This window comes from Erithacus rubecula (genome assembly GCF_903797595.1).
Source record: "Erithacus rubecula genome assembly, chromosome: 5".
Taxonomy (NCBI): Eukaryota; Metazoa; Chordata; class Aves; order Passeriformes; family Muscicapidae; genus Erithacus; species Erithacus rubecula.
This window is the reverse complement of record NC_136687.1, coordinates 68,322,701-68,343,591: the sequence shown is the minus strand read 5'-3', so window position 1 is coordinate 68,343,591 and position 20,891 is coordinate 68,322,701. Positions and strand designations below refer to the sequence as shown.

At 53.0% G+C, this 20,891-nt stretch overlaps 1 protein-coding gene across 1 annotated transcript in view; it reads left to right on the top strand.

Annotated features, from left to right (window-relative positions):
* ANTXR2 (ANTXR cell adhesion molecule 2) overlaps window positions 1-13,447 on the top strand; it is a 72,958-nt gene extending 59,511 nt beyond the window's left edge. The window contains exon 17 of the mRNA XM_079305507.1: window positions 11,616-13,447. Coding sequence (XP_079161633.1) covers window positions 11,616-11,654 — 39 coding nt within the window. The 3' untranslated portion in view covers window positions 11,655-13,447. The remainder of the gene's footprint in view (window positions 1-11,615) is intronic.
* Window positions 13,448-20,891: the final 7,444 nt, after the last annotated feature.

Genomic DNA, 20,891 nt, shown 5'->3' with positions numbered 1-20,891 from the left:
GGGGCAATGAGCCCTTACAGCAGTGGTTTTTGGAGCAGCCACACTGACAGCGCCCTGAGATCAAGTGTGGCTGCCTCCCCAGCCCTGCCAAGGCCACCGCTGGCCCGGGTGCCCGAGCGCTACGAGCCCAGGCCATGGGACACTTCGTGGAGAAGCGTGCCTTTGCCTGTCCTGCTCGTGTCCCACCTACAGCAAACCATCCACACATCACACAGGCGGTGCCTTCTTTAGACATGAGGCTTGTTCTAAGCTCTGCTAACTCTCCAAAGGCTGCCATCAATGAAGAGGGACCCCCCCCCCCCCCCGCCCCGTAGCAGCGGAGGGATTTTCCTGTGCTGCTCCAGTCACGTCAGCCATTCCTTTCTCGCCAGCCGGCTCTCCAAAGGCTGCAGCTTTGCACAGGTACACGCTGGCTCAGCCTGTGTGCTCCTCCACAGGGTGGAAGACTCTTCTTCCACACACTGCCCTGCAGGGCCTGTGGCAGGGAAGTGGCCATTCCAGCAGACCCCCCAGTGTGCAGGGCAATGTTCTTCCACCAGCAAAGCTGCTGTGGCAGGGCTGGGGGCTCGGGCTTTCCCAGGGCTTCATGGGGCAGCAACTGTCCCACGGGGACCTGGAGGCTCTCAGTGCTCCTGTGCATCTCCTGCTCAACGTTTGCATGCTGACATTTTCTACTTAAGGGGCCTCTTGGCATCTCTGGCATTAATTTATAATGTGGTAGTGGGGGCTGCAGCACTACAGGAACAGCCTTGACTTTAGGAAGACTTTGCTCTGGAATCCGACAGGATTCGCTGCAGAGACTGACCACGTTCCAGCTGTTCCTGCTGGCATTTGGCTTGCTGGATTTTGGTTTGTTGAAGTTTAAATTTATTTTTTTCTGAATGTTTGGCTAGATTGTACAAGTGTACTTCCTAGCTGTATTTCCCCATATCTTTACATTTCACACGTTGTAATGGAGCGTTACGTGACACTGCTGGACTTTGTGCATCTTCCTATGTGAACAGAGCCCCAGGATCAGTCCCAGAACAAAAGGGCTTGAATTTGTGTACTTGTTTGGCAGGTGTAATTCACAGACTCTGAAACCTCCTCCGGTTCATGCAAAAAAAGGTACAGTTAGAACCAGGGGGTTTTACACCAGCAAAGTGGCCTTAAAAAGGCCATTTGTGTCAGTGAGGCTTTGCATGGGCAAAGGACAGACCAGCTGGATTAAATTGTATTACAGCTGGTACAAGGCCCCTTACAATATGCGTGGGTCATTTAAAAATTTTAGAAATAATTTAGCTTCAATCAGCCCTTCATTAACTGCAGTTAAATGCATGTAAGCCATTGGAGGACAGTTCACAAAGATATTTTTATTCATTTAACTACACCTGTTTGAAAATATAATTTGAAATGTGCAGCTAATTACAATAATTGAACCTGTGTTTCATTTTTGCCAGAGAATTGTTATTTAGAAGTTTTCAATTTGCCAGTGCAGGCTTTGGTTGTGTTGTGTTTTCAACTCCGCAGAGCTGACGTGCTCATCAGGGAAAGGATGCACAAAAGGCACCGATCAGCCCGTGCTGCAGTTAAACTCGGGCTGTGGTCCATGTGCGGCTGCAGCTTGGCAAGGCAATTGCACACACCTCATTGCTTTTGACTGCTGAGTGCTGCGGTGGTCATTTACAGCTAATTCCAGAGACAAGCTCTAGACTGCCGCTGCTGATTGTCTGAAGTTTCACCTGTCCCTGCCGGGGGGGAGGAGAGGAGCCGGGGCGCTGCCTGCCAGGCTGGGAGTGTGAGAGCCCTGGCAAAGCCCCAGAGCGGGGAGCAGGCGCTGCCCTGCCCCAGCTCAGCCCTGGGCACTCAAACGCACCGCCGCGGCAACCACGCCCAATTCGGTTCTGCGGCAGCACTGCCAAACCCCGACACCTTTCCCAAAATCACCCCTCAGCACAGCGTTCCTGCGCCTTACCCCCAGGTAATCCTCCCCGGCCACTTCCCTGCTCTCACAGGGATTTTTATGAGGGCTGTTCCTTTCCTTTGTCAAACCCTCAAGCAGCTTGCATCTCTCTAGGTGGGATAATTCGAATGTTTGTGAAACCCCTTAGCACTCCGGTGTCTTCTCCCTGTGCTGTGCCCGTGTCTGTGCCTCCCAAGCCAAGCCATGCGCAATTCCACGGCCAGGAGCAAATCTGGGTCAGCCCAGCCGGGAGGGGAAGGGTGCTGGGCAGGGATCTACACACCCAGCACACACTGCTGCTTTTCCTTTCGCATCTGTGCAGCTTTTGAGCACCCAGCTACTCAAGGCCAATTCCTCAGCTCAGTGGAGGAGCTTCCTTCCTGAACTCCACAGCCGCCAACTCCATCGCCGTCTCAGGCAGGCTGTGTGCAGCTCGGAGCTCGGGCAAGCCTGACCCGCGCTTTAGTGAGAGCCAGATGTTCCCTCTCTTCACAGCTCCTCCGCCTTATCTCCCATTCGGAGACTGCCCTCCGGGGTGCTTCCCCCGGCCTGGTAAAATACTACACAAACCCAGAAGCTTTGGATAATGAAGCAAACACATTTCTGTAGTGTGGTGTGGGCAATTTTTTTTCAGTCTGCTGCTAGCTTTTAAATATAAAGTATAGTATATGTTTAACACCGAACATATGGAAAGAATGAAAAAGCAAAATCTTGAATTCCAAGTATTGTATTCTAAGTGGAAAAGACACCACAGTGTGGAAGTGGTCATTCCAAAAAAAAAAAAAAAAAAAAAAAAATCAGAAAGATGTACTTATTATATATAAATACTAATAACCTTAGTTATGAGAAGGAGAGTTCCCCCACTCTGGGCAGTGTCCAGGCACACACTCACACACGGGTGAGCGAGTCCTGCTTTGAGAGGAAGATGTGACTGACTCCCCAGCCTTGTCAGGAAGGGTGCTCTGCTCAGGAGGCTGCTCAGCACCCCTGCCAGGAGCTCGTATGGTCCTTCCCTGATCTAAGTTAGGCTGGGTAAGGCACCTTGTTTTTCTGGACAGACTGAACACTGCAGCGATTTAATTAATTTCTAAGCCAGGCAATTCATTCCTACATTCTTAGCACAGTTATGTTCAGTGTAAGAACTCCTTCCTCCATGTGTATTTCTGTCTGCTTTTGTAGTTTGTACCTGCCTGTGTAGGACAGATCAATCCCAACTTTTGGCTGGGAGCTGATGATGTCAAAGTGCCCAGGCTCCATCCACAAGGACCCGGGTGCTGGGAGCAGTTCAGCTCTCCTGAACAGAGGGCAGAGGGAGAGAGCAGCAGGCCCCCCCCCCCCCTGCATTGCCCCCGTGCTCACAGAAGCACGGCACCCCTCAGGCGGGACGCACGGCGCGGTGCCAAGCCCGGCACTGTCCCCAGGCTGTCCTCCAGAGCAGAGCTGGTCTGCATGGCGCCAGGCAGGTATTGTCTCTAGCGGGGACAGAGAGGACTGGGCGGCGGCAGGGAGGGACCCAGAGCACACAGGAAGCATCAGGTGCCATCCCCGGTGACTGTCCTCCTCCCCCCTTTCTCCGCCCCTCCCTTTGTGTGCAGTCCCGGATCACTGCCAGTCACTTGGCCGGGCTGGCTCACAGAAGGTGCAGCAGGCACAGATGGCACTAATGCATAAATGTGATCTAGTGAAGGGATGCCAGCGCCAACCCCCAACAGGTTCCAAGGAACTGCAGTGCACTTAGAGGGATACGGGGATTGGCAAGGTGAAAGCTGAGATTTCCAAGAGCTCACTGTTCCCAAATCAACAACACAACCCCCTACAGCAAACGCGCAGATTTCTTTATCAATTTAGCAAACGCACTTAATGCCACCATCTCTGGGCTTACGTGTAACAAAGCCCCTGCAAAGCCCTCACTTATTTTACAGATTAAACTGAGTGAAGGAAAAAGGGGAGAAAGGCAAAGGTGGGAACTGGAAACCAGAACAAACTCAGCAGTCTGCTCTGATTCCCATGGGAGAGCTTCTGAGAGGAAATGGCACAGAGGGGTTGGGAGTCAGGGGATGTGGACAGGGTGTGGTAGCAATGGAGTAAATCCTGTAAATACCCTGTCTCTCCTCAGCACTTGGAGCACACGAACACCTCACCAGATAAATCCCTTTTTCCAGTAACCACTAATAATGGACATTTAGGAAGAATGCGCAGTGAAGGGAGTAAGCTCAGCCTGACTGTGTTTCCACAGGACCCTTCTCCTGACTGCTGGTGAACTGGGGCATCTCCATAGGCACATCTGTAGCAATGACTCCCTAGTGGGGAAAAAACATCGCAGGGAATGCAGCCTCCCCCCCCAGCTCCCATTCCCAAGGCAGGAAGAGAGGACATCCCAGAGCACCCATGCTGGGGGCTCCCAGCACTGTGTGTGACAGGCCAACTTGGGGAAGGAGCCCCTGACAGACTGCACCCTGTCACTGCGCAGGCCAGGGATCCTTCACATCCCGGTGCCATGAGCCGTACACTCTTCTTTTAAAGGCACTATTCCTCATTTTCAGCAAGGCGCATAGGAGCAGAATTAACAGAGCCCGTAACTTAGTGACACTGGCACCTGCAGGGGAGTTGTAGCAAATGCCTTGGCAGTGGGAAACCAGAGAATGCTGCTGGGGAGTGGGATGCTCAAATATCTGGGAAGTGTGAATTACTAATCCCTTTGGCATTCCAAGCAAAGCCTACCAATGTGCTGGGGAGTTTGTCTGCAGGAAGGAGAGTTTACCCTCGTGGTACCAGGGAAGCTGACGTGGCTGAGGGGTGGCCCAGTGCTTGGTATCAGCAGCACGGGGAAGCTGTGGGGCTGGCACAGCTGGGTCACAGTGGCATCTGGAGGGCTGCCACGTGCAGTGTGCATGCACAACGAGGGTCCTGCTGGGGTCTCCCTTCCCATCTCCAGAGCCAGAGCCAGAGGCAGCCCCAGCCATGTGGGTAGAAACCCGGGGAGCTGCACCCTCCTGCTGCAGCCTTGCTAGTCTTAAGAGCCCCCACTTAAACCCTGCTTACTGCTTCAAAAAGATCGACTTCTTCCCACAGAGTTTCTGAAGTGGATTTTTTGGTCATAGTAATTGCATGGTAACTAGCTTAAAATGATTCCCGTAATGTCCTAAATATCACATAACTGGGCTGCCTTCTCTCCTTACAAGCCATTGCCACGTGCCAGTCAGATGCTGTATAATCCATAGGCCAGGATCCAAATGCCACTGCTCTGTTAGGGGCTCAGAACACAACCCTGGATGATGTGACCTAAAGGCACGGAGCACCGGCGTCTTACATCTCTGAGCCATCTGAAGCGGTTCAGAAAGGCCCAGCTTGGAGAGCTGACCAGGTAAAGGACACTGGGAAACATTCCTAAAGGAAAGGGATTTTAGGAGAGGCCTGAGCTGGGGTCATGATGGACAAGAAGTGCAGTTTGAGGAGAACAGGTCTTCTGGCAATTCTGGTTTCTGTTGCTACACCTGATTTCAGAGAAGGACAAACTACAGCTTTCTTCTGTCACTGGTTGCACAAAGGGGAGGAAGGAAGAATAGTGGGAGCGTTTAACTTGTGCTTTAGAGGCGCCATTCTTAAGAACGCCCTATTTCTGATATTCTTTGTCCTCACAGGTAAAAAAGGCCCCAAAGCACTAGGATTTCCTTATCTATGGTTTCACCAGGGTGATTCTTCATTCAATGAGACTTGAAGCCTCTATAGTAGCAGATTATCTTTCTTTTGTTCCCAAAGAAGATGTACCGAGCTCAGGAAGTTGTTTAGGATGCTGACATGAGGAAACTGCCTCTAAAGATCAGGCCCAGAGTCAGCCTGTGTACAGACCCCTCCAAAACATAAATGGGATCCCCATTCACAGCAGGGATTCATCCCAGAAGATCTGGGAAGAGCTCCAAGAGCTGAGAGGTGTCTCAGAGAAAGCCTCTCCTCCCTTCCCCACGTGCTGCAGGGTGGCTCCCAGAGCTGCAGCTGAAGCAGGAATCGCGATCGCAGCCCCGCGTCCCGCGGGAGGAGAGGGAGCTGTCCCAGGGAGAGCCGCAGGGCCCCGCGGGGCTGCTGTCCTGGTTCTGGCAGCACGTGCCCGAGCGGCGGGGCCGGCGCCAGGACTGCGGGCACCTTCCCGGCGGCGCTGCCACGGCCTCGCTGGGCGCCGAGGAGGAGGAGGAGGAGAGCCCAAGGACGGGAGCCCTCCACCGGCAGGTGCCCGCAGAGGAACCCACGCAGTCCCTCAGGAAAGGCTCAGAGCTTGCCAGGCCAGGGGGCAGCTCCAGGGAGGCAGCAGCGCTGGGGTGAGGGAGGCTCCCTGCCGAGGGTGACGCACGGTGAGCTGGGGCCCTCGCTCCAAAGGGTCCGTGCTGGGAAAACAGGGGCTCTCTAGGCCATTTCCACAGCCTCTCCTTTTGCATAACCACTGCTTGCCTCGCAGGAGGAAAACAACAAACTCCTGCCCTCTAGAGACAGGAGACCTCCAGCTCTGCTGAATAAAATATTTGCCACAACCTCCTTTTGAAGCAGATGCTCCAAACGCAGGCGGTTTGTTTCCTCCCCCAAGGCCCAGCAGCCGGCTCAGCACTCCCTCCTCCCAGCCCTGGAGGGCCAGCTCTCGGGACAGGCAGCTTGTCACAACCACTCTCGGTCAAGGCAGGAGTTACGGGGAGAACTGCTGAGCAGAGCAGTCATGGAAAACTTGGCCAAGGAGAGATGGAAATGCCTCCCTCTCCTCACTCCCCAGGGCCATCAGGCAGGACAGGCAGCGCTGACGGCAGCCCCGCGCCCGCTCTGTGCCGTCCCCACCGCGCCTCGGCCTCGACAGGGCGCGGGGCGCCGGGACTCGGGGAGCTGCAGAGCCCCTGCACCCGGTCCCGCGGGGAGACACTCCCCCATGGAGCACCGTGCTCACCTCTCCGTATGCCCGGTTCATGGGCACAAAGCTGAGCCAATGGCATTTCCTCAAAGCACGCCAAAGATACCCCTGGCTCCCAGGGCAGCAGCACCTCCACCCTTGCAGCGAGCACCAGGTGGGTATGAGCCACCCCACGTGCCAACGGCACCATTTCACACATAAACGTGCCCTGCCCTCCTCAGTATATGCTCCAAACACACGTTTAAATCACAGGCACTGAAAAACAAAATCTTCCAACCTAGCATCTTTAAACTGCCTCTTTGGAACCTGTCCCTGGCAGGTTTGGTTTGTTGGCCTGTGCTCCAAAATGCAGCATTTATCAGGTGAGGAAGATAGGAACTGTTTTTTCAAAAAACTTAGTCTTGTCTTCCTGCCCTTTTTTTCCTGCAGCTAAAGAAGGTCCAAGGGGTGGAAGGTGGCTGTGAGATACCTGTAACTGTGCTGGCACCTTCTGCTCATAGCAGCCTTTTTTTGAGTTCCCTTGGGAAACCAGTTCATGGACCCCAGATCCCGTGACCTTTGGAAGTTGACCTCTAGGACTGTGGGATTGCTGGGAAAGATCAAGAGGTTCACGCGCACACACTTTTTACATTACATAAATCTGAGGAGAATACACAGATTAATATGTCTGGCTGAATTCGTTAAAGTGAAAAACCAAACTCTTGGTAGGGCCCAAATAGCACCATTGAGTTGCAGCTTTGTTTCTTTTAATGATATTTTTGTTACTTTAGGAGGCCTGTGAGCCCACCCTGCAGTGTTCTCAGAGCTCACCTGAGCTCTGTCACGGGTGTTTCAGGCAGCAGTTCAGGAATGGTGGGGAAAAAGCTGCCACAAGCAGCCCCTGTTTTGGCCCCACACAGGTGCTCTGGTTCCGCTCCCGCTGCCCAAGGGAAGTTCCAGGATCGATTCAGCAAGGAAACAGGACTCTGAGTGCCTCAGTGCCCAGTTTTCTCCCTCCCAGCTTTGCTCCCTCAGAGCTGCCTTGTATTGTCAGCACCGCACGTGAGTGTAGGGCCCGGGGAACACTGGTTATGCCAGCCAGCAGCAGATGGGGAGGTAATGATTCTGAAGAGGTGTGGAAAGCAGGAGATGGCCGTTCCCATGCATTAGCAAACAGGAACACGCGCTCGCAGTCCTGTCTGTCAATGCAAGGGCTACAGGGAAGGACCCGCTGCCCTCAGGCTGGGTCTTCAGAGAGAGGCAGGGCGCAGGCTGGGCCACAGGCTACAGGTGAGAAGAAACAGAAGCAGATAAAGCAGGTTCTTGCCTGCTGACCCAAAACTGCAGCGGCAGCCAGGCAGGCTGCCCTCGGGAGCTGCTGGGAGCAGATCGCTTGCCGGGGACACAGGCTGTGCTCACAGGGATGGAAGAGGCTCTGGTAGTGCTGCGAGGATGGGGCAGCAGAAACAACAGTGTTCAGTGCATGTCTTGGGAAGGACATTATTTGAAGCCCTCTCCTTCCTCATGGCTCTGCAGGCACCAATCATGGAGTGCAGGATCAGTGCCAAATCCCAAAAGGGCACGTGCTCTTCATGGGACACTGCAGCCGAAGCAGGAGCACGTGAGTCTCAGCAACGGGCTGTGGGGATCTCAGTCCTCCAAGGGCAGGAGAAGCCAAGCTTTTAGGACATCAGAAATCACACGGAGCAACGACTGTCCTGGCACAACAGCACTGCCAAGTGCTCCTCTGCAGAAGCAACTGTTTTTTGTCCTGAGCCTGAACACATCAGCAGTGCCATCCAAGGAAACTTTTCCCATGGGTTCAACTACTCAGCGTGCTGAAGGAAACACACAAGGACAAGCACCTGAGAGTAGGCAGAGCAGCTCAGCCTGGAGGCTCAGTGTGGTGACATGCCATTCCAGATCCAGCCTGCTTCACCTGCCCTTTCTCAATTCCTGATCAACACGGGAAGAAGGGCTCCAGAGGAGCCCTTGCCGTGTTCTCCTGCCCTGCCAGAGCCGAGAATTCCCCTGGGATGGCACGGGCAGCAGCACGTGTCTGCTCACACACACACACACACACACACACAGACACAGACACCCCAAAGTGCTCGTCACACTTGGCCTGCCAGTCAGTGGCCAGGCTCCAGGCCCGGGGTGGACACTGTCCCAAAGCCATCTCCCCCCCAGCACTGCCCACAGAGCCTTACGGGCTTGGAGAGGGACATGAGACTGTGAGCTGCTTCTGCAGGCCCCTCCTGGTGCCTTGCCAGGTGAGGCTCTAACCTGGGCATTGGTGGGAGCACCTACTCCCTGAGATCCCAGGCCTGCTGGCCTGTACCATAGATTCAGTAAGAAATTCAACAGCTAAAGAAATTGCTCGGGTCTAATAGAAAAGAGTTCCTTCTTAGGTAAACCCCCCCTTGCCACAGATCTCCTTCCTCTTTTTCGTTGCTGTTAAAAACCTGTGACACTCTTCCCCTGCAGTACCTCTGGTGCATCTGTGAGCATGAAGGGTGAGGTTTCTCCTCTTGGATCTGGTGCATGGAGATAGATCTCATATTCCCTACAAAGATCACAGAATGCATGCTTAACTCATTTTTTTTAATTACTCTAGTGCTAAACCACTAATTTAGTGCAATTTCGTACTGACTACATGTTGGTATTGTTAAGGTTTATGAGCCAGTGATTTACAAGGCATGGTACGTCGGAACTCAAATTGGTTGGATTGATGGTTTAATTGAGCTCAGGGACACAAGTGTAACAGGAACTCCCCACACTGCGGTATCCTGGCAATGCCACCACGATGGGAATGCATTGGTGGAATTGGTTACGTGGAACACACAGGTTTTAATTGGGAACTCCAAAAGCAGACTGGTGATACTAATGTTTAGTAAATAGTGCTTCTACTTAAGTAAATAGTTCTTTCTGTAAAGGTCAGACTAATGAGAAGGAGAATTTAACATTCTGTTTCTAAGAGCCGGGTCTCAATGCTGACGGGGATATTGCTGCATGGGAGGTTTTGGGCACCTTTGCAGGAAAGACTTAGGTGAGTCTGCAGCTCTTTCTCCACACCAGAGTGCTGCTGGTCACATCACTGAGTTTCTAGTAATGCAAGCTTGCAGCTCACAGTGATCTGAAGTGATAAACCCCTGACAAGTGACCATCAGCCTTTTATTTTGTGCCTGCCTCAGTCTGCCCGTCTAGAATGCAAATGGCTGAAGTTGCCATTTCAACTGACAGAGTATTTGTTATTACATGTTACCATCTGATGCTGACAGAGTTTGGAGAGCTGCTGCTTCTCAGGGCCCAGAGATTCCCCAGCTCAGGGTGCTTTCCCTGCCAGTGACACAGGCAAGAGTCTGCCCAACCACACAACTTCCTTCTCTCCTCCCTTATCTGTGAGTCATGGAATAAAGAAGCTGGGGGCAGAGATGTGGGAGATGAGAGGGGACCCAGAGAGAGCGGTGCTTGTTCCAGGTTGTCCTCTCTCCCTGCTGTGTCTGGAACCACTCATCCTGGCAGAGAAGCCATGTGAATATGGCACTTGGGGACATGGTGGTGGCCTTCACAGTGCTGAAGGACTGGTTGCACTGGGTGATCTTAAGAGCTGTTTCAGCCTAAAGGATTCCATGGTTTACCTATCTGCATCTCTTCTACATTTATAATACAGATGATGGCAGCCAGAAGTTCCTACAGTACAGCTCCCGTCCCCTCCTTTTCACCGGTTTTGTATTTCTTAAGCTGCTGACAGAACCAGCACTGAACCATTAGGAAACCCCTTGACAAGAACACTGCCCCTCTCATGCCAGCCAAGACCTGCTTGTGTCATGCCAGATAACTGTGTGCCATCGCTCTCCTTGATACCCAGAAAAACTGGAGATCAAACTAAAAGAATGACAGAAATATGAAACCCAGCCCAAATTTCACTTGGCAATTCCATCGTCTCCCAGGTTTGAAGAGAAAGCAGTAACTTCCCTCCAGCAGTGCATCTCTTTAAGGAGAAATGAAGATTCAGAGCACAAGCAGTGCTGCCTGCTGCAAAGCCAGCACTGTTCACGTGGCACCATCCTTGACAGATGCCCGTGACCAAAGGGAAGGAATTGCTGCAGTGCCAGAGAGCTGCTTTGAGGCAGCACACCCTACTCCAACATGCCATAACCCTGTGGGAGTTTAGGCATTTAAATGAGCTCCCAATTGGATAAAAAAGGTTTCAGCTTTTGCTGTTGGATATGTTTTGTTCTGCTACACTGGAAGCTGTCAGGGTTCACCTTTATGGACCCTTTATGGATATGGCATCACGAGAAATGCCTTTTCCTCCTGTGCACAGCAATTTACAGATCATAAGTACAGAGTCTGTAGATTCAGAGCTAGGGTTCTTGCTAATAACATGCAGTTTCAGATCGGCAGCAGCTCTGCTAACTAACAGTCACATCTATCTGCACTCACTGTGTCAGGACCTGGCTCGGGGGAGATTTGGGGGCAGGATCTGCCTTCCCGGGCTCTTCCCTTCGCACGGTCAGATGGGTTTGGGTTTGCTCACTGCAGCTTGCCAGAATTTGTGAATTATGCTCACAGAAGGCCTGGGAGTGTCGGAATGTGTCGGCCGTGTCCTCGCGCTTGCTTAGAGCCCGCATTTGTAAGGCAAATGTGGTGCCTCACTCTGGGTAATTTCCATTAATTCTTAAAAGGTTTTTCATGGGTTTGTTATTTTCCCGAACATCTGAATTTCAATTACAGCCTCCTTCTAGCATCCAGCAACCTCTGTGCGCTACTCCACCAGTAACCGTTCCTCTCTTCCCTCAGGGCCGCTGTATCAACTTCACCCGAGTTCCCTCTCAGTAGAGGAGAAGCAGCGGATACTGGGAGGAGAGAGAGCCACACTGCCACTGTCCTACCCAGCTGAGAGAACCGAGCCCTTCCTTGCATCCCTTGGACCATCTTCCAGCCCGAGCCCCGCAGGTTCCTGCAGCCCTGGTCCTGGAGCCCACATTCCAGCTGCGCGCCGCTGCTCTGCCCGTGCCCCGGAGAGCGGCACTGCCACGTGTGCTTGGCTCTGCGCAGCGCCAAAGGGGCAGCACAGACACCAAAGATGAGAATGCTTTTCTCTGTTATTCGCTGTTTTTTAAGGACTGACTACAGATTCTCAGGACGCAATGTGCTTTTAGCAGCGTTCCTCAGCTGCGGCGGAGGCACGTGGTACTCACACAGGGACTGCTCGCCACGGGCGCAGGATAACGATTCCCACCAGGGTAAGCAGGCGCGGAGCCAAGTGCCTCAGAGCCATGTCAGATCCCCAGCCCTCGCCAGCTCCTCCATCGTGCCTTACGGGAACCTTCTGACTGCAAATCTTGTCACTCCAGCACTGAAAAGTGCACACGCATGACAAAATGTAGACAGGATGCCTCGAGGTATCGGTAGCGAGCAAGACTTTGCCCTTTAGTTTTTGAAGACACCTTTCTTTCATTATGCACCCGGGACAGGAAGGAATTACTAGAGCGTTATTCCGCGGGGAGACAGCCTGTAAGCAGGGATCTTGAGCCGAGTTGGAGGGACTGACGCTTCAAGACCTTGACACTGCGGCTGGTGGTTTTTTCCCCCTTTCCTGCATTCACAGTTCAGTAGCGCATAAAACATCATCATCTATAAACATACCTAGCAGTCGTAGGCTTGCCTATTTTTTTTTTTTTTTTAATTAAAAAAAGCAGTAGCCACTAAGCTGGTATCTCAGGGTATTTTCCCCCCACAAATCTCCAAGGGCTCTTCAGCGTCACAAGCCAGCAACTCTCTTTGCATGAGAATTTCAAAGTTTAATTAATATAATTAAAGGCAACAGCAAGCAGCAGCCTGTGAAGATTTTGCTCATCTTTTTTATGCCTTCTGACATTGAATGACCTATTACTGTATGTGGGTTCCTCAGCGGCGGAGGGGGCGCCGAGCGTCGGGTACGATTCCGCACTGGGAAAGACCTCCTTCCCTCAATTCGGAAATTAAATGTACGGGAGCGCCGGCCATCACCAAACATTGACAACGTACGTATTATAATTTTTTAGAAAAACCGGTGTCGTGTCACGTCGACGATGCCAAATTATGTTAGCGTGAGTGGAAACACTGTGGGGGAGGAAGGAGGGAGCAGCTGAAGAAAAAGGCTCAAATGATCCAGTCACTTTCGATACTGTACTTCAGAGGCAGAATGGATATTCGAGTCGAAACCTGACAAAGCGCGCCCGCTTTGATGGGAACTGGTATAGACAATGACCAGTGGCTGGGTCAGTGGGATGTCTCTCTGCGAGCAGGGAGGCTTATCAAATGACACTAAAAATAAGTTCAACAACCATCACATTGGAGGGGAAAAGGCGAACATTTCACATTTGGTGGGCACGAATGTGTGCAAGATGGAAAGAGCAATGCGGAGCATCCTGGGCTAATTATCTCCTTTGTGCTCTTCATTGGAATCGCAAGGGACAGAAATGATTCTCTTGGTCCATGTCCAAATCCGTGGCACTGCCCAAAGATGCATTTACATTTATCCACTCGCTTACATCTTCGGCTTGAGTTTATTTATGTCACTGGTAACCTCATCAGCAACGGCCGTGTCTGCACGTTAGACTACAAATAAAATTATTATCTAAGTTTCAGTCCTTATTTCCGTCTTCTCCTCCCCCGTAGCCTCCCCATCGTTCCCACAGGTCAGACCCGCCTGTTGCAGAGCCATGGTGACCCACGGCGCCGGCCTGCAGAGGCAGCCCGTGCACGGCGCGGGCAGGAAAGCTCCCGGCTGCCCGCGGCCAGGGAGGGCCCTTCCAACAGCACAGGAACGCTGCTCATGCCCTGCGGAGATCAGCCAGAAGCACTGAGTGCCCGCAGCGACGCCCACAGCTCGGCGGGCACTGGCCCTGGGCTGGGCACGGCTCGCAAGGCTCTTGGCTGAGCTGAAGCCGCTGACTGCATCTCTCCGCAGTCTCCAGCCCAAAGCAGGACCGGGAGCCAACACTGGGCAGGTGTGCCAGGACACCGGGGAGGTCCTGCACTGCTCCTCGAGGTGCTGAGGCGGCACAGCTGCGGGCACGGAGCTCAGCAGACGCTAGGTTAAAACACAGCCAGTTCCCTCTTACTCCTCCGTTTTCCATCTACACACATTCCAAGGTATCACTGGAGCGCTGGCTCGTGTTCCGAGCTGCACGGTCTTAACAGGACAACATGCAGATGAAGAGGGTTCTCCCCTCACGCTTATCTGCTGCCTCTCAAAGACCAGTTGCAACCAACTGAGACACACAAGTAGAAATGCACTGACCATTTTTTTGTCCTTTCTGCCTGCGTCCATTGAAAACTGGGAAATGAGCAGTTCTTCACAGAAAGCCTGATCCCAAGCAAAACCACATTCTGGGTCTCAACATGGATATTCCCTTCTAAGTGGCACAATATCACAGCACGTTACACTTGGCATTTTGGTGCAGAATTTGGTACCTGAGAGTTTCCTTATTACATAGTGTGGAACATCCATCACAAATAATTTGGGGTGCAGGAGGTGTAGGGTGATACACAATCCACTGAATCAGATGACACAAATGAGTTTCTTGGCAGGAGTGCTCAGAATGCCTGAGAGAACCCTAAAAGAGCCATGCACAAAGAGCCAGCAATGCCACCAAGCAACCCTGAGGGGCTCCTCTCACCAGTGAGGCAAGGGAGAATTCATGGGAACAAGAAGATCCTCAATACAGCAAGGCAATGTTTATTTTATACGCTTCGATAATAGCAGAAATGAACTGGCTGGAGCAAATACAAGCTAAAAATTAATTTTTGGCGCATTCCCTTTCAGTTTTTCGATGTCACAAGAGCTACAGCATTTGTCAGGCATGAACCTGCTGCATGTGACCCGGGGGAGCCGGGCCAGGCTGATCCAAGGTGAAATGAAGGGAATTGTGAGTGCCGCGATGCAGGCTCACCCCGAGCCCTAGGCACTGCAGCCTAGGACAGCCTTGCCTGGCAGCTGCCAATTCCCGATGGGGATTTTCCTGCAGCAACTTTCTCTGCTACATCCCTCTTCCTCTGATCATCCCTTAATGTGACACCACAACTCTGCATTTCACATGCTGCAGTTTGATTTCCACACTTGACTCAGCCTCATCACACTGGAACGCTGCCACACAGGGGTGCATTCCCACTCCTGGGGGTGCTGGGGTTTACTGGCAGGGATAAAGTTATTTTTGACCCCTCTCAGCAATGGCACCTCATGCAGGGCATGGATTTGCATCCCTTCCCTGGGATTCTCACAAACTCCCAGGACACAGGTGTCTGGCCGCTGCAAAACCCGTGCTGACATCAGACTGCCCTGGTTACCGTTTTCACCTTAACACGTCCTCATGGCTCAAATCGTGCTGACATACTCCAGGGAAAAAACAAAGATGGAAGTTCTAAGTAGGGGGGGGTTTTAGGTCTTTCTTTCTGCTGTTTCTCCTGCACATGTAGGAGGAACTTGGGAATTCTGTGTTATGTCATTTCAGACCAAACCTCCCTTACCAGCTGTGGAAGAAGCGGCTCTTTTATTGGTGACAATTCAGACTGCGGGGAAAGGTGAAAGAACCCAGTGCTATCAACGAGGGATAAATCCCCGTTTGATCCTTTCTCATTGAGTGCTGCCTCATGACGACAGGAACCCTGCTCTGCTGCAGGACAGGTGTTCTCCTTAGCCTGCTGGGAAGCGGCAAAGGCACCAGCATCACCTGCCTTTGGAGTTCAGCCTAGGGAAGCTGCCGCTCACCATAGCAGCCACTTGGGGAAATGTGGGAGCTCAGCTCTGTCCCTGAGCTCCCCTCTATGCCCTGCTGGCCATCCCAAAGGGGCATGGCAGTGTGGCCTGGGAGCAGGATGGGCACAGCTGAGCCCAGAACACACCTCCTGAGAAACAGAACTCAAACCTCGTTTTATACTTCAGGGGACCTTAGATCTGCTCTGATGTCACCAGCACCAAAATGCCATTCCTGACTCCCAGTGTACAATAACAGAACCCCAAACCCACTGACTGGTTCTCCTTTAAAAGCACAATCTCAGTTTCTGCTAAAATCTCCAACACATTGGAGGAGGAAAGCATCTGCAATGGCACCAGTCCTGCAGCATTTGTGGGGTTCCCAGATCTCAGCATTCTGCAAGTGGAACTGCTTTGTTCTGGGTGGTGAATTGGGCAGTACCCAAAAAGCCACCCAGCTCCCTGCAGCACTGCTCCTTTAGCAGGACGTTTAGGAAAACTTGTTCCAAGCAGCATGCTGCTTCTAGGCTGCCTTCAGGAACCTGGATGTACCTGGAGCACGAGCCCTGCCCATTTTTGCCCATTTTTGCCCATTTTTGACATGACTAAGTGGTGGAGAAATCGCTCCCTGAGCAGAGCACTGGTTTGAGCCTTGACTCAGGCCCAGCTTAGCCCTGAGGCAGCCGCCCAAGCTCCACCAGCCCTGGGTTCCCTGTACAATGTCCTGAGGGCACAGGGAGCCCCATGTGCTCTGCCCGTGGGACCCAGCAGAGCCCAGAACTGACCTTGCCCTGCCGTGACAGCACAGACTGCAGCGGCCCCAGAGCCCTTCCCCTCTTCCCCCAAAGCTCCCCGGCTACCCCTGCACTCTGGGGCTCCTCGGGACAGCTGCCTGGGGCTGCCAGCCCCGGGATAGATGGTGCCTACTGACAGAGCTGCAAGATGCTGATTACATTCTGTGCTTTGGCCAACCTGTGTGGGGAAAATTAATTTAAGCACCAAGTGATGGGTTCAGCACTGCCTTGTTGGAACAGGGAGGTTGGGCTCTGTGATGCTTCATCTCCTTTTATTTGATTAGGCAAATTAGGAAACAACAGTGTGAAATGCATTATTGTACTAATCTGATGTCCAAAATGTGAATCTCATTAGAGCTCTGGCCTTGATGCTTTTTATTTGGTTTCTCTGTAAGCTGAGGAAGAGCAAGTAGGCCAGAAATACATATTATTCAAATTACAGCGGAATGGCCCAGTAATAAACATGGTATTCTGTACAGGCTTCAGTCCCTGGAACAGCTCCTCATCCAAAGCATCTCTAAGCTTCTGGAGAAATTCAGTATAAGACATGCTAAGAGTGGAGGAGACACACCAGCAAGAGGAGGCCAGAGCCAGAGAGGGTAATCCATTGATCCAAGTTCCCTTAGAGTCCCTGTGGGGTGAGACCCTGGGAGCAGGGACACTGTGCCCTCCAAAGGGACACTCCAGAGTCGCAAAAGGGGTTCTGCAGAACTTGTCTCAACGAGGGTACGTGCTTGGTGGTTTGGGGAGGGGAGGGGAGCCGAGCAGGATGGATGGCAGGGTGCCATGAGCCCAGGGGACAGCCGGGCTCCAGCCTGCCCCAGCACAGGAAGGGGGGCTGGCCCCGGGGGGCTCTGCCCAGCCCAGCCCGTGCCAGGGCTCCCTGCACAACACCTCACTGCGCTGGCCCTTTTCTCAAGGGCTGAACTCAAGGGCCCTGTGGCACCGGGGACAACCAACGTGCAGTGTACAAGTGACACAGCATTTCACTGCCCGGGGCTCTCCCAGAGGAGCCAGAGCAGCTATCATTGGGAAAAGGGTCACTTCACAATACAGCCCTCCCAAACTGCAGCTCCAACTCAGAATTAATTATCCTTTCACTGTCTTGGGTTTTCTTTTCTTCTTTGTTTCACATTAACTGCAGCTGAAATTATTTTAAAGCAATGATCTTGAACGTCATGCCCTTCACTGGCCCTGAAAATCCATTTTCTATGGAAAGCCTCCTTTCTTCTCCAAGATTTCTGAGAGTGTACAAAGCTCATCAAGGCTCTGGCTCTCTAGGGGTGTCAGATGCTTGGATAATACCCAGGTGTCTGCCTGCTGGACCAGCTCCAAGGTACTTTATTAGCATGAAGAGGCCTATTTGGAAGCAGTTTAACTCCTTCAGCTCTCAGGGCCTAGCGTGTGCCCTGCAGCAGCACACAGGCACCAGGACACTGCCCGTGCATGGCTACAAATGCATATTCTGAGCCACCACCACTCACTGCCATATCCTGAACAGCAAACACCCCAGATGCCCTGTCATCACAGCTGGAAAGAACATGGCTGGTGTCCCACCCACCTGAAAGCAGAGGAGAACGGCAGGGACAACTGCAGACCATGGCTCTGCTGCACAACTGGAGCTCAGCCCTTCCCCAGAAATGCCAGCAAGCACCTCCTGGGAGCCGTGCCCTCCCTCAGGCCAGCGGCAGCACGAGGGACGCTGTGGGGCCAGTTTTCCTGGCATGACATGCAGCTCATCATTCCCAGGCATGCATCCTGAGATGTCCTTGTCCCTGTCACTGAGCAGGGGCAGCAGGGGCCTTTGCTATACCAGGGCGACCTGGAGGGGCGAGGGGGATTTGTCCCTGGATCCATCTGAGCACACACACGCCACTGGCAGCAAAGCAATGGAGCACATGAAGAGCCTGTCACACGCACTCAAAGCCACAACTGTGAGCACACACCCGTGCATTTCCAGGGACTGCAGGAAACTTTAGCTCCTGGCTCCAGCACTTTGCCCAGCAGTGGCACAATGTCTCAGCATGGTCCTGCAAAGGCACTAGTCCCACTGGGACAATGCACCCTGCTCCACCTTGCTGCTGAGATCACATGGCCTGCATCCCACCCTTTAACACAAGAAATTTTCTTTAGTTTCCAGAATGCAAAATTGGACTATGCAAAACAAAAAACGTGCAGTTCCCAGCCTTAAAAAATCAGTTCCCACTTGAAAATCAAAGTTCCTTTAAAACTGCACACCGTGTTGCTTCAAAGCTTGCAGCAACGGGCTCAAAATCTGAGCCACCAAGATATGTAAGATTTGAACCAACACGGTCCCAAAGGCTCCGTTTAAAGTTGTAAAAGCCCGAGGTTTAAGTTATTTGTGAGCTGCTTGAGGCCTTCTCTTGGATTAAAGAGGCGATACTTTCCTTGAATTTGGGGTGTTTCCAAGTGGCAGCAAGAGCAGAGTGGCACTCAGAGCCAACTGTTTCCTCCTTCTCCGTGCTGCTGACCAGGCCACAGGACAGCAGCTCCTCTTGGAGATGACTCCCCCTTGAACGTCACAGCCACATCTGTGCAACCAAAGAAAACATTCAGTGCTGCCAAAGCATTACACGGTGTAGGGAGGCTGTGAGAGAGGGAGGTTCCAAGCATACTGAGGAAACATGGATTTTGGGAAGAGCGAAAGGAAGTTCAAGCCCTCTATGGAATGGGGCTCCAGAGCCCACAGCAGCTGGGCGGGGAAGAGAGAGGAGAAACTGTTGGCTCTCATCCAGTTGGAGGGAGCAGCATGGCTGGTCTGAGCCCCAGGGAGCAACCAGGGGCCAGGGAAAAGCTCTCACAATGCTGCTGCAGCGTTTTGCCCAGCACAGTCCCTTCCAATCCCCATGTCCTCCGGTGCCAGAGATGTCCCAGCTCTGACACAGATGTCTCTGGGGGATGTCAGCCGAGCCCAGGAATGTCCTCAGCCCTTACAGAAGGGCTGCCACGCTGCCTGGTGCAGCCCAAGCCATTCACAGCTTCATGTCCCTGCCAGGAGAGGACTGCACAGAGGGTTCCCTGACCAGAACCTGACACTCCTCAGGTGAATTGCCCCAGTGAAGCCAATGCTGAGTACACTGACGCTGGAATGTGATCCTTGCGTCCTCAGAGAACACCTGGAAACCACGCTGGGACTACCACCGCCACTACAAGGTCAGGCCCACCAAGGTGTCCACGATCAGGCCCCGCTTCCCAGAGGTGCTAAAACTGCACTTCCCTCCTCTTTTCAGGGATGAAGCTGTGGCAGAGGCATGTGCCCGAGCTAGAGGAACTTCACCTGCAGGGAGGTGATGAGGACTATTCCAAGTGGCTGATGTGGTACTGCTTGTGTACAGGGTGGCACCAGCTGCCTGCTTTCCCCTCCGAGCCCACACACATCCATGGGATCAGTTTAAGTGACAAAACCTTTGTGGGACCAACGAGACTCCCCTGTTACTTCTATTTGTTTTCTGTTACACAGCAGCTTCTCCCAGCAGCTGAAGCTGAAACAGGACTGGCTTCAAAGGTAAACATTTTTCACAGCTTTCTCATCAACTACATTAAATACAGTCCTAGCCCCCCCCCCCCCAATATTTTCTGTATTTGCTGAAGGATGACGTCCTCCTTGCCTTCAGCGTGTGCCAGATTACTCATAAACCTGGACCATATGCCACTGCAATTTACTGATGGGCCCAAGCTGTTTTGGTAGATACAAAATCCGAGGGGATTAGGGATGCTCGAGCCGTGCTGGAAACAGAGCAGCAGCAGTGGGGCAGCTGCCTGCTCTCTCTGCTCAGCCTCAATTGAGGTCAGTGGACAGGAGCTGCCCCACGCCGGGCTGGAGGGCGCACGGGGAGGGACCCTGCCCTGGTGCCACGGGTGCCTGTCCCCGTGGGGGCCAGGAGAGCCCACAGCGCCTCCCTGGATCCGAAGGCTGGCTCCACGCCCACTGAGGGGCCCCCAGCCCAAAGCAGAGGGGTGCTTCCCCCACCCCACTGCCCGGCAGTGCGCCTTGGGCCGTGGCAGAGCACTGACAGCCACTGGTGGCTCCAGCTCCCTGGAGCTGAAACCTGCCTGGTGGCCTCCCTGCAAGGTGGCCGGTGACCGGCAGGTCACCGCAGCTGTCACTCTGTGTCCCTGGCCCGGGGAAGGACATGCTCAGGGGACAGAAAGGACAGCTCAGCAGCAAGCACCCCCTGAACCAGGGCCTTTCCTAGGTGGGGCTTATCCAGCCCCAAGCAGCTTGGAGGTGCCTGTGGCTCCCAGGCCAGCACCCTGGCTGCTTTCTCAAGAGCCTAAACTCACGTGGAACATAGAATGACGTAACAGATCGGCTGACTTGAGCACTGCCCATTTAACACCTGGCAGGACACACAGTGCAGCCGCAGGAAGCAGCTAATGATTCAACAGCTTCCTCACTGGCACACTGGAACTGTCCTCCTCCACAGCATCTTACTCAAGGACCTCCATCACCCCGAACAAAGCCACTGCTGGTCACCAGGGAACTCCAAAGGCTTGCGGAGAGCACCAGAGAATGAATGG